We start from the raw sequence: 13,710 nt of genomic DNA, 5'->3' as shown, positions 1-13,710 counted from the left end.
AGTCCCCGTTCTGGCCTAAGGAACCACAGATTTCAAAGCAGCTGTATGGAAGAGACTGATCCTCAGAGAAACTGAGAACTCTGTATCCTTTCTTCAATCGATACACTTAGAACAGGCATCATGAGCGACACCAATTGCTCAGCGCAGAAGGTAGGTGTGAAGTTTAAGGCATGTTTCTCTGTACTTGTGTCTTCAACATGTAGGGAAATGTATGTGAGAGGAGGGATATTTCACACAGAGAGATTGCCATGTTAGATTCCTTTGGCCTAGAAAATATGTTGTGTTTTAAATTTTTACTCTGAACGTTTAGAAGTAGAACCTGCTGTCTTTTTTCCTTCCAATGCCCTTAGACTCTGTGCTCCAGCAGGTGGGTCCCATCTTTGGCTGCACATTAGCGTATTCCAGGGCCTAGTCTTAGGCTGGGAAGGTGATGGCTCAGTGGATAAGAATGTTTGCCGCACAAGCATGAGGTCTTGAATTCATACCCCAGCACCTATGTTAAAATGGGCGTGGAAGCATACAGCTGTAACTGCAGTTGGTGGTAGTAAGGCGTGAGGGTTAGAGACAGGGTAGTCCCTGAGGCTTGCTGGCCACTTTCTTAGTTCCAGGTTCAGTGATAAACCTGATCTCAAGGGAGTAAGATGGACTGTGTTCAAGTAGGTCACCTGACCCCCACATGGGCATGCACATCTACACAGACATTATCAGTTTTAAAAATAATTTTTAAATTAAAAAGCTTAGTAACCCATAGGCTCAGAGGTTCCCTCTTGTAATCTTACAGCTTTGGGAGCTGAGACAGGTTAGACTGTACACCCTCAAAGACTCCTCCGATCCAGATTTGGAGCATGATGGTAGAGAGCCAAGAGCTCTATTTTTAACTCAGGAAGGACTGATTCTAGTGCAGCAGATCCGTGAAAGTCATCATGTGCACTCAGAAATAAACCGTCTATACTGGGTTATGACAGTAGACTTGGCACTTGGAAAGCCAAGCAGGTGAGACTAGCCAGAGGTGCTTAATGGATTCTACCTTAAAGACAAACTGCCCCAAAGTCATACTTCTACCCAATCCAGATGTAAGAATATTGAGGGGGGGGGAGCCCAAGATGCCAAGACACACTCACTGGGTTGTCACTTCAAGTACCCAGAGGAGCATTTAAAGTAGACACTCTGTAAATTAGATCTGATAATGTATCCAAGCCTGTGCTCTGAAATGAAAACTCCTGAAAACTTATCAAAGGAGACATTTAGACATTCATGTTGTTAGCACACCATTTTGTGTAGTGAGCAAGCTGTTATAAGACTCTCCACCTACGCCCATCAGAAATTGTCCCTCAGAAAATTCTTATGCAAAATTAGTCAAGAAAACTCCCTACTGTGTTGTGGAACCGATTCCTTCCTGCCTGCGCTGATTGTTTATCATGGCCCTGTGTTCAGCAGGCTTCTCTGTGGATGTTTTAGTCTGCATCCAGCATCTAGCTTAAGGATGGATGCAGAGGTCTCATGCTCTTCAACCTGCCCACTGTTTGTTTTTTTTTTTTTTTTCGTTATCTGGAGAAGGGCTTTTCTGTCTGTTTGTGAGCTATGGTGTCTCTTTTCTCTGTCTTGAGCTTTCTGAGTCGACTGTGTTCATGTCTGTCACTAGACTGACCCTTTCTCAAGCTGAGAAGGTAGAAGTATAATTCAATGTGCCCCACACCTCAAAGGATCTATAGGTTCTGATAACCAAGACATCCAAGTTAGACACAGGGTTCCCTCTGATGCCATGAGTTCCTGCTGATGCCATGAGACGCTTTCTCCTTCTGGTGACTTTGCTGGCTTCTATTTTGCTTTATTTTAAGGCACATGTTCCTCATGACAGGCAGAGATGACTGCTGGGAACTCTGGGCATGAGCTGCCTCTCAGTCAATGACCCTAATGACAGAGGGTTTGCCTTTCTCTGTAGCTCTGGCAAAAGTACAAGGGAGTAGTACTCAGCTTGAAAGCTTGATCCACATGCCATCGTCTAGCTGATCACCATAGATAGGAACATGGAGCCTTCTGATTGGTTCCACGCTCAGAGCCAGAGGCTAGGATCAGCCACATGCTGCCACATAGATTGAAACTGGGGTAGAGCAGATTTTCCCAGCAGGACTGTATTCAGCTTTCTTCTGGTGGGAGGATTAACTTCCCAGGTGCTCTCGGCACCAAAATCCGGTTTGTCCCATAGTGAACAAAAGCACAACCACTGAGCCCCTTTCCAGATAATATTACGATCCTCTCTGGCTCCACAAGGTCAGGGCTTCTGGGGGGGGGGGGGTTAATTGTTCATCCCTGCTCTTGTTGTAACTTACTCAACATGATCTGCTCTGGTGGTGTTTGTTGCTCCTTTAATGAAGTTTTTATTTGAAACAGATTTTAAAGTCTAAGCCAGAGGAGAGTTTTCCACTGGCCACAAATTCTTCTTGCATGCAAAGACACAGTGCAGACAGCCCTAACATGTTCATCGATACATACTTTACCTCTGAGACCTTGAAAGAAACAATATCTTCATATTCCTGGAAGCACCCTTGCCAGACTCTTGTTTGGATGGTATTGTACTGGATGTGGATGATCATTTCTAGTTGTTTTGGGGATTTTTTTTTCCTGTTTCGTTCCCCTCATTGATGCAGAGGTGGCATAGATTTCAGTCATAGAAGAGAGAATTCTTGGGATGACTGGTTAACTCTCGGGTCCTTGAGATTGAGGTAAAGGACAAAGAGACAGTGATTTTGGTGAGCATATTAAGGCTGTGTACGATGGTTCATGACTGGAACCCCAATACTTCAGAAGCTGAGAGAAGGATTTTGAGTTTGAGACCAGCCTGGGTTATATAAACCCTATCTCAAAAATTGTAGTCATTCAACAATAAAAACAAGTCCGTATGCCAAGTTCTATAAGAAGGAAATAACAAGAGCATCAGGATTGGGGTGGGCACCAAGAGTTTCTAAATAAAGACCCAATGGCCAACCATTAACGGATAGCAGCCTTTGGAGAAACACTATGAGATCAGTGAATCCATTTCATGTTTTCAAAGATCTGAAGCTTACAATACATCTGTGATCATGGCTTCGCATGTTCTCAGCTAAGTTTTGGACCCCTGACATTCCTAGAGTAATTTGCCAACTAAGGGGTTCTTGCCATTCCTGACATTTCTGGGGTGAAGAATGATGCACATTTAAAAACTGCTGCCCTAAAGGACAAGTCTGCCTCTTGTGTGTTTGGGATATGATACCCACCATTCTGGGTCTTGGTTTGATCAGCTAGAATGGGTTACCGAAAAAATAATTATTTAAGGTTGTGTATGCTGTCATACAATCATTTGGAATTTGGGTAGATAATGTTGCTCATTTAATGATATAGGAGCTCCTGGCAGGGAGTTAATGGAGGTTAGGGGCTATCAGTGAGGGGTAAGCTAGGCTTGGTGATTCATGGCTAATAGGGAATCCTATGTCCTTCTTCCACCCGAGTCTACATCAGCAATCTTGCATGGCACAATGTGCAGACCCAAGTAAATAAATCTCTAATACAGTGTCTCATCTTAACCAGAACTAGTTAAAAAGTCGCATTCTAGAGCTAAAGTCAGAACCAACACTAGCCCTTTAGAAATCCTTCAAATTATCCTGAAAGTGAAGAATAGCAGAATTTCTCCATCAACACACCCCAGTGATGGGATGACATGGCATGTCTCTGTCACACCTCAGATGAAGGGCCTGTCTTGCATAATGGGGCTGAGTCTTCAGATAAAAACCTCATGCAATGCTGTTCAATGTACAACCGCTTTCAGCTCTGTTCAGGAGAGGCACATGGGGACTGAGAGCATCTGCGGGAGATAAAAGATCATGCCCATCTGAGGCTCACACCCAAGTGATGAAAGGTGACTCCTACACTCGTGCTTCTTAAAGGAACCACAGAGAGTTGCTTACATGCTTGTTAAACATAGAGGATACCAAACCATTGCCTGAGTATGTTTTTAATCAAAACTTTGTATATGTGAAATGCAAGAGTCAACTTTTAAGAGCTATCCACTTTGGGGGGCTTCACATGATGGCTCAGCATTAAAGGAGCTTGTCCTTCAAGCCTGGTGACACGGATTCAATCCCTCAAACCTATATAAAGGTGGAAAAAGAGAGCCAATTCCATAACACTGCCCACCGATTTACAACTCAGGACACATCATAGCTCACACGTGCATAATCAAATCATGCACGCGCAAGAATGCATGCACACATGTGCATGCACATACACACATACTCAAACATACCATGTACACAGTCATTAGTACTATTACTAATGTGGATAATAAATGAATAAAAATTAAAAGAATCCTACCCAGGCTTGGGTAATAGACACACTCAAAATTTGGAGTTCCCTGTGGGGTAGGAAAATAAACATTGCCCATAGAAGAAAAGTCAAAGAGGAGGTGTTGGAGAAGAGACAGGTTGATGATTTAAAAATGGAATTAGTCATGGATGGTGGATGGAGGGGCTTGAGCAGTACCGTGTGCATAAAACGACGGGGAACCTCTGCAGTTCTCACCCTCTCCTGAGCCCAGAAACCTGTCCTAATTCCTGAAGAGTGACTTTGTTCCCATTCCCACAGCTTGACAAGAGTGACTCTGTACATCACATGAGCCACTCCCAGGCACGGCCAGAGCTGCCGCCTCTGCCTGTGTCTGCCAATGAGGAGCCATCTGAACTCTATAAGGTTAGTGCCCATGGCCGCCAGCTCTTTTGCTGAAGGAAGAGATCTGAGGAACACATCTCACCTATAGGGGGATTCATCGGGTTCTAGTAGATGCGAATAGTCTTGGCAAGTGGAATCAGTAGCTCTCGCCATTTTGCCAGTTTAGAAGACACTACAGCTACATGCCATAAAGAGGTTTGTGTTTGCATCTGGCCTTGCCCTTTACCCACTGTGTAAGAGAAACTCTATTTCAGAAACTTCACTTGTAAAATAAGAGTAGTTACATGCCTTTCACCATGTTTGTGAAGAATAAAAACATATTGTTGCCTAACTCTTGGGTGTTGAATACTAGTTGTTTTCCTTGGCTTCAGATATCTTCCACTGGGTAGACAGAGGTATCAATGCACAAAGTGTTTCCCCAGAGAGAATGGAAGGTAGAAACTTGGTCTCAGTGGGAGCAGAGCCCAGGCTCACTGTCTCTGACTATGTCTCCTTTACATTATTTCCCACAGACTGTCATGTCACACAGCTTCTATCCCCCACTGATGCAACGCACATCCTGGACCCTGGCTGTGCCCTTCAAAGAACAGGATCACCACCGTGGACCCAGTGACTCTATTGGCAATAACTATTCCTTGACAGCTCGAGACATGAAGCTGAAAGACCTGTTGAAGGTCTACCAACCAGTCACCATCAGTATCCCTAGGGACAAGACCAGTCAAGGACTGCCATTAGGTACTTGTAAGAACAAGCCATATTTTGTGCAGAAGGGAGCTTCGAAGTGAAACTTCTGGGTTTTGATTCTGGTTCTTCCCCTTGGTTGAACCTAAACTTGAATAGTTTCATAGAGCCTCACTTTCCCTACCTATGAAATGGAAATTACTCTAATGGCTAAAGTCTATACATTATTTGGAAACACCAGTACTGTTTAATGTACTTAAACTACATTACAGATGACTACATCACAGATTACCCCAAAATGACATGACTTAAAGCAAACCCCAGTCATCATCGCTCTGTTTCTCTAGATCAGATCTCTGTATTTGGTTTAATTGCGTAGTTCAAGCTCAAGATCTCTCACAATCATGTAACCAAGGTGTCAACCAAGACCATAGTCACCCAAATACCTAGGAAACAACATCAGGGCAACCCACAACACCTAGAAACTTGTGTTTCAAGTTCTAACTGCTAATACTATAATTCTTGTTTAAGTCTGAGTTTCCATAACAAAATATATAACCTGAGTAGTTTATAGACAACAGAAATATTTTAATCGCATTCTGGAAATTGGAAAGTCTGAGGTAAAAAAAAAAAAAGTAACAAATTCAGTATGTAAAAAGGGTTCATCCTGTTTTAGAAATCAATGTATCTTTTAAAAAAATTTTTGTACATTTTTATCATTTGCCTTCCCCCAGTGCCTCCCAGATCCTCCCCACCTCCCTACTTACCCAACTTTTTAGGTTCTCTTTCTCTCAAAAAAAAAAAAAAAAAAAAACCAAAACAAAACAAAGGGAAAAAACAAGACAAAAATAACATAACAAAGCACAGACACGTGTGTATGCATGCACAACAACAGTGAAACAAAAACGAAACCCACAGAGTTTGCTTTGTGTTGGCCAGCTACTCCTGGGCATGGAGCCTGCCGTAGCATGTGGTTTATATACCCAATATCAATCCACTGCAGAAAACGGATTTCCCTTTCCCAACAAAAATCAATTGCAAATTTTCCCTCTTGATTCAAGTCAGACATTGTGTTCACTTGTCTTGTTAGTGCTGGGATATTTTTTTTCTGGTTTGAATCTGTGCAGGTCTTGTGTATGCTGTCACAGTCCACATGAGTTCATATGTGCATTAGTCCTGTGGTGTCTGGAAGATGCTATTTCCTTGTGTGTCAACCATCACTTCTAGCTCTTAAAATCTTCCAGCCCCCTCTGTCACCTAGATCTCTGATCTTGAGGATAGGGGTCTGACTAAAACAACCCATTTAGGACTGAGTGGTCTAAAGGCTCTCACTCTTTGCACATTGTCCAGTTGTGAGTCTCTCAGTTAATTACCATGTCGTGCAAGAAGAAGCGTCTCTGATGAGGCTTGAGAAAGGCCTCATGTATAGGTATAGCAATGTGTCATTAGACATTTTACTGCTATGTCCCTTTAGTAGAATAATAGTAGCAGGTTTCCCCTTTAGGGCCCATGACCTAGCTAATCTTGAGTTCTTAGTCACCTTAGCAGTATTAGGTAATGGGTTTCATCTCATGGAATTGACCTTAAATCCATCCTTTAAAAAAAAAAAGGTTGGTTATTGCTGTAACATTTGTGCCATAGTTACACCACTATGTCTAGTAGGCAAGTTTCTGTTCTCTGTTACAAGGCTTATAGCTAGATGATATTGACTATTGATTTTTCTCCTTCAGTAGCATGCAGAGTAACTTGTAGCATCATGAACATGACTCAGGTTAGGCTAAGCTCCTAATTGGGCACCAGCTTTATTTCTCCATGTTTGATGACTTAGGTAAGTGGTGTCCTCAGCAATGGAATTTTACTTTCAGGTTGTGGAGAATGACCAGTAGTCTTGACAATAGCCTGCAATGTTTGCAGAGGTCTATAGGATACCTTTGGTTCAAAACTCAACAAGATAAAATCCATTTCCAACACCGGAGGATACACTTGTATGTCTAGTTGAAGCTTTGCCTCCCTTATTATACAGTGACTCCTTTTAAATTTCTTTCACAGATATCCTAGGAAGCTTCTGCAGTAGGGGGTTTCCATATGACTTTTCAAATGTCCTTTAGTGTTGTCCCTCCCCACATTCCCTCCTTTACTCTGCCTTCTTATCCCCTCCCCAATTTGATCCTTCTAATCCAGTTTCCTCTTCATCTCTTTATAGTTCTATTTTCTATTTCCCCTTCCTTGGGAGATCCCCTCCTCCCTCCTGTGCCCTTACTAGCTATCTAACCTCTACAGTTATTTGGATGGGAGTACCGGTATTGAAACTTAAAAGCTAATGAACACATAGAAAAGGAAACATGCAACGTGCGTCTGTGTCTGGGTTACCTCACTCAGGATCATTGTCTCTGGCTCTATCCAGAAATTGCTATATTCTCAGAGTACCTTTTTATGCTGAAAGAAATCAATGGATCTCTTGAGTTCTCTTTAAAAGGAGGGCATCTAATCCCCAAGTCTCTCAAAGTGTCGCTTTAGTTACAAATATGTCTTTAACATTTCTATGCTATGTTTCATTTTCTCAGGCTAAGTATCTTTAGCAAGTAATGGTCTCTAGATAAAATTTACTAAAGTCGTTTTTGTATCAAATATTAAATTTATCTGTAGTTACCTTCTTTTTGTTGCAAATGACATTGGTTTATTTGCAGCTCTTATATACTTGATGATAGTTTTTTTTTTTAAATTTGTGAGTGTCATAAAATTTTCCTTTAAAAAAATAAATTCACTGAGTACAAAAGCCTGAGTCTACTTTACAACAAGTACTAAATAATATAATTGCTGCTTAGAAAATAGAATGTTAGGCGATGAATTAAGGAGGAAATGGTTAGTAGTTGTTAAATGTATGGATGAATGGAAGGCACACTCACCTTCATCTTAGAACTGAGAAACTAAGACCAGGAGTAATTAGGTGGCCTCTTCAGAGCCACACAGGCAACCAGAACCCACCTTTTCTTCCTCCCCACTCCCCACCACATTCACTCCCCTTACTGTTCCCTAAGACCATCCCCAAGGGCCACATCCCAGCAGACAGAGAATGGCTCAAGGCTGCCCATCCCTGATGTCTTTCTTTCTCCACTCTCACAGCATTCACAGCATCTAAAACCTCAACAGAGCCCTCCAAGAAAAAAATGAAGTTCAACCTCAAAGCCAAGGATGATGTTACCGGGTAAGGTGTCACTGTGGGCGCTATAGAATAGAGGAGATTGGATGGAAGCAAGGTGCTCTATGGTCTCATTCAAGCCATAGTCTGCTTCTTGTCTTCAAAGCATGGTCACACACTCAGTCCATTTCCTCCACCATTTTTCAAGGCTCTAAATAAAAGTAGGTTAATGGACTGAGTAAAGCCAGTGTTTATAGCATGTGAAGTGTTACATATCTGGGTCATCTGACATGCACACATCAGATGCCACTAGATGGCATAAAGGAAAGGGGCTTCCCTTGCCATCCTCGGGTTGGAAAAGTAGAGCCTACAAAATGTAGTTGCCTCTGTGGGGCCCCTAAGAGATGAGCTGTAACAACTTTTCAGGATGCCGTTTGTATGCAAATTCTCATCCTCCTTGAGCATAAAGAACACCACCGACTCCAGTGTGACCCACCCAGAAAGCAGACCCATGAGTCCAGAACAACAGATGGATGTGATGTTGCAGCAGGAGATGGAAATAGAAAGTAAAGAGCAGAAGCCATCTGAGTTAGACCTGGAGGTACTTTCCTACTGTGCCCCTCTCCCAACTTGGCAAAACGTATCTCGGCATCTGAGTGATTCTAAAGAGCAAATGAGAGTCACCTGGGGAATGTTCAAAGAATACTGGAATCCAAACTCCACCACAGAGACTGCGTGAGGATTTGGATGTGTGTATGATTGCTTTCTCTACTTGGGGATGGGGGTCACATGGAGGTGCAGATCTTAGAAACTGGAGCTTTCGAGTACATAGTTCACCACGTGGCAGCCCATGGTGCGTGGCTGAATTTTCACCACACAAAGAAGGGCACTCAGTTACATCTGAACTCCAGATAAACAGTGAAGAAGATCTTTTGTGTGAGTGAGCCAATTGTGTTCTGGTTTTTTGGTTTTTGTTTGTTTTTGGTTTTGTTTTTTGGTGTTTTTTTTTTTTTTTTTTCGAGACAGGGTTTCTCTGTATAGCCCTGGCTGTCCTGGAACTCACTTTGTAGACCAGGCTGGCCTCGAACTCAGAAATCCACCTGCCTCTGCCTCCCAAGTGCTGGGATTAAAGGCGTGCGCCATCACCACCCGGCCTGTATTTTTTTTTTTTTCTTTTTGGCGACCTTATCAATCATAAGCAGGATGCAGCCTGTGGATACATTTTGAAAATGAGAGGAATCTCTATACGAGCTCCATCTCCTATAAGGAAAACTAGGATACTCAAAGCTGAGCAGTTCTCTTTCCCTTTAGTGAGAAGATCCTGCCCATGGCCTTGTCACATGCAATGTGTGTGAAGTAACCTGCAGAAGAGGTGGATGGCTGCTGTGTGAATGGCCCGTGGGCTGCTTGATGGTGGATTGGCTGGTGGGTGGAATAGGTAGGCACCACCATTTGGTCATTACCTTTTTCTTTCTTCATTTCTGGAAGAGATATTACTACTATTTGACCAATGGTATCAGAAAAGACATGATTGCCCCGGAGAACGAGGAGGTGATGATGCGAATTTACAAACTGATTCCTAAGACGCTACTGACAACTCCAGCCCTTGAACCCCTTCAAGTCTCACTTAGGTCTGAGAAGGAAAGTGACTATTACTATAGCCTCATGAAAAGCATTGGTAAGTCTGGGCTTCAGTGGGCAAGAAGCTCCTACACAAAGGGCACTGCCCTTCTTCTGTGTGTCTCTGCTTTGTTATTGCTGCTATGAGGTAGCTGGAAAAATCAGTTCAAAGGAGGAATGGTTCAGCTACCTCTATTGCATTTAGGTTGTGATGGAGCAGAGTGTCACCCAGGAGGGGCACATGGTGCCACTGAGCTGATCACTTGGGGAGCAGAGAGAAGAGAAAGAACATGTGTGTGCCAACAGGCTTCTCCCTTTGGATTTTGTTCTATCCAGGCTTCCATCCTATTAGATGGTCTCTATCTGCAACCAAGACAGGTCTTCCCTTCTCGGTTAATGGCTCACATGCCAATCATCTCTGGAAGCATCCCCACAGACATAACCAGGAGCAAGCCTTAATAATCTCTCAGGCACTGTCCAATCAATCTGGCAATCAAAGTGAACCACCACACCGCCAATTTATCGGTCACCACCCTGATTTCACTGAACTCACGCCAGAATGCCATGTAACCATTGATGCAAATGTTTCCCCATCCCAGGCACCCTCACTAAGTTTTACTTTTAAACTAACCATCTTCAAATAGGCATGCTCATGGCCTGACAATCTTGATAAAAAGCAGGTTCTGATTTAGTAGCTGTGCATCTGGGGTAAAGCCCAAGATTCATGACTGATAAACTTCAGGTGACATGGATGTAATAGACACAGACATCACACGGTGAGTACCCAACCTTTAAAATGTAGCTCAAGATCTGCCTGTTCTCCTAAGGGTTTTCTCCCTTCTCCTCTGTTGTCCCTTCATCCTCTGCAGTCTAGCACCTCTACTTTCACCTCATCCTACTTTACAAGTCCTCTTGGGCCTTTAATTATGTGCTGTTGTCCTCTCAGATCTGTAGCTTTGGGCTCTTTCTTTGACCATTAGCTTTTGGGTAGTGATGGGCACATCACTGCTCCTTGCTCCCTTCTACCCTGAACCTAGTGTCTTGGACAGACCATAGATCACACTGGGAAGCATTTAAGGACAGATAATATGAGAGAGAAAGGGAAAAGGCGACCCTGTTATTTTTTCTGCCTTGTTATTGCATGTCTACCAAAACCATCCAACTATGTCTGTTTTACTGTCTAAGGAGGTCAGTGTAATGGCTGTCTATTATCACACAGAAACCATTTCCAAGAAGAAACATGTAAGGTCTTTTGCTTCTAGCTCCACCTTGTTTCTCAGGCTATATACCTTCAGCCTCACCACTTTGTACCTGACATATCTGCCACAGCCTAGCTCACAGCTCCTTGACCACACAGTCTGACACTTTATGTCCATATGAGACATCCCCCTGTCCCCAGTGTTCTTCCTCTAATAAACTCATGTTCATTCTTGAGGGTGCATCATAATTGTCGCCCGACAAAAATCTCAACAATTTTTCTTTTCTAGCAAAACACATCTGATGTCTAGATTTCCATTTATAAGTACCTGGTGCTGCTTACTGTATTAATGTATATGTTTGTGTGATTCTCATGGCGAGAGAAGTCAATCACTAATGGAGTACAGCAAATGCTAGTGTACTGTCAAAAATAAAAGGATCCAAACTCTCTACACTGGGAAGTCACAGTTCTTCCAGTGATGCATCTTCAGAAAGAAAATAACATATACCGACAGAATGTACTGCCCCCAATTAATTCACAACTAACGGCTTACCCCGACCCAGCCAATGAGGAGGCATTTCGTCCATTTGGAGTATATGGAACTAGGAGCTCAGGATGTTTAAAGACCATGCCTAATAGGGGATCCTTTCTCTTCATTCTAGTTGACTACATCCTCATGGACCCAATGGAAAAGAAAAGGCTGTTCATCAAGAGCATCCCTCGATTGTTTCCTCACAGAGTGATCCGGGCCCCTGTGCCCTGGCACAACATCTACCAGAGTACCAAGAAGTGGAATGAGGAGCATTTGCACACAGTGAATCCCATGATGTACAAACTCAAAGAACTGTGGTTTGCAGAGTAAGGAATTGGCTCCTGGCCTTTTGGTTTCCTTTCTTTATTGTTCAGCACTTAAGTGAACCTCTTTAATATGGTGCAGTGTGAGCAGCTCTTGTTCGGCAGTAGAGTGGGTCCAACAGAGATCCCTAGACAGAATGTGTGAGTTGCCTACCTACAGGTATAGGAGTCCTTCTTTGCATTCCCCAAATACATTCCCCCTGTCTGTCAGCACTGGAGCATGGTGGGTAATAACTCACACTTTGAGCCATCCCGTTTGTGTCCAAATCTTTTTTTTAATTAATTAATTTATTTATTTATTTAATGTATATGAGTGCACTGTAGCTATCTTCAGACACTCCAGAAGAGGGCAATGGTTTCCATTACAGATGGTTGTGAGCCACCGTGTGGTTGCTGGGAATTGAACTCAGGACCTCTGGAAGAACAATCAGTGCTCTTAACCACTGAGCCATCTCTCCTGCCCTGTGTCCAAAGCTCATCTCTGCTTTGCAGGTAGATGAGTATGCTGCTTCTCACCTTTGGGCCTTGCCTTCGTGGTCTCTACATTTGAAACAAGAAGATGTTTTTGCTTTCTAGGGATATTAAGAGAAATAGGTAACTCGTTACATGCAAAGTACTTAGTACCTGATAAAACTTCAGTACCCAAGAGGAATTAATTCATTGTTACGTGCACTGTGGCACTTGTCACCCTAAATTACAATTCTACACTTACTTATCTCCATCTCCTTTTGAGATGTTTAAAGGCTTGGATGTGTTTTTCTTTGTGGAGTTCAGTTGGAAAGTCATAGTCTCTCAGTTGCATTTATCAATAATTATATTCACTCTAGGAATTATAGGAATCTAGATGAGATGGAGAGGCGACCCATTTTTTCTCTCAAATTTCCAAACCTGAGATACACAGCTGATTCTTGTTATATAAAGAGATTATTTCTAGAACCCCAGATACTATAGTTCATGATCTCTCAAGCCTCTTACATAAAATACTCTAGTATCTCCACAGTCTCATACTTTCCATATGCTAAAATCATTTCCAGAGCAATCATCCTGTCTAGGACAATGGAAGTACTATGTTACAGGGATTGTTTAGGAAATAATTTCAAGAATAAAATCTGTATCTGTTCAGTACAAAAGCATTTTTCAGAATAATTTTATACACACTAAAGGCTGAATCCATGCATGCACTACCCACAGATATGAAAGAGCAACTGTAAAACTCACTTTCTGTTGCTGTGATAGAGGTCATGATTATAAGTAACACAGGGAGGAAAGGGTTTGTGTTGGCTTGTGGTTCTGAAAGGATAGAGTTTCTTATGGCAGCGAAGACATGGCAACAGTCAAGGAAAGCATAGTGGCAGGATCAGGCAGTCACATGATCATGCTCTATCCACACTTGGAAACCAGAGGGAAGAAGAAGTGGGGTGGGACTAGAAACCCTTAAAACCTGTCCTCAGTAATTGTCTTAGTCAGGCTTCTTATTGTTGACATGAAATACCATGACCAAAAACCATCTTGGAGA

At 42.7% G+C, this 13,710-nt stretch overlaps 1 protein-coding gene across 1 annotated transcript in view; it reads left to right on the top strand.

The window, feature by feature from the left end:
* The window catches only part of Dnah3 (dynein, axonemal, heavy chain 3), a 173,966-nt gene continuing 160,256 nt past the window's right edge, over window positions 1–13,710 (top strand). Inside the window, exons 1-7 of the mRNA NM_001370806.1 lie at window positions 1–150; window positions 4,618–4,722; window positions 5,214–5,436; window positions 8,506–8,587; window positions 8,948–9,122; window positions 10,010–10,199; window positions 12,002–12,197. Of these exons, the coding sequence (NP_001357735.1) occupies window positions 121–150; window positions 4,618–4,722; window positions 5,214–5,436; window positions 8,506–8,587; window positions 8,948–9,122; window positions 10,010–10,199; window positions 12,002–12,197 (1,001 nt within the window). The 5' untranslated portion in view covers window positions 1–120. The remainder of the gene's footprint in view (window positions 151–4,617; window positions 4,723–5,213; window positions 5,437–8,505; window positions 8,588–8,947; window positions 9,123–10,009; window positions 10,200–12,001; window positions 12,198–13,710) is intronic.

The sequence above is a fragment of the Mus musculus genome, chromosome 7 (assembly GCF_000001635.26).
Source record: "Mus musculus strain C57BL/6J chromosome 7, GRCm38.p6 C57BL/6J".
Taxonomy (NCBI): Eukaryota; Metazoa; Chordata; class Mammalia; order Rodentia; family Muridae; genus Mus; species Mus musculus.
The sequence above is the reverse complement of the archived record's forward strand: the minus strand, read 5'-3'. Positions and strand labels throughout refer to the sequence as shown.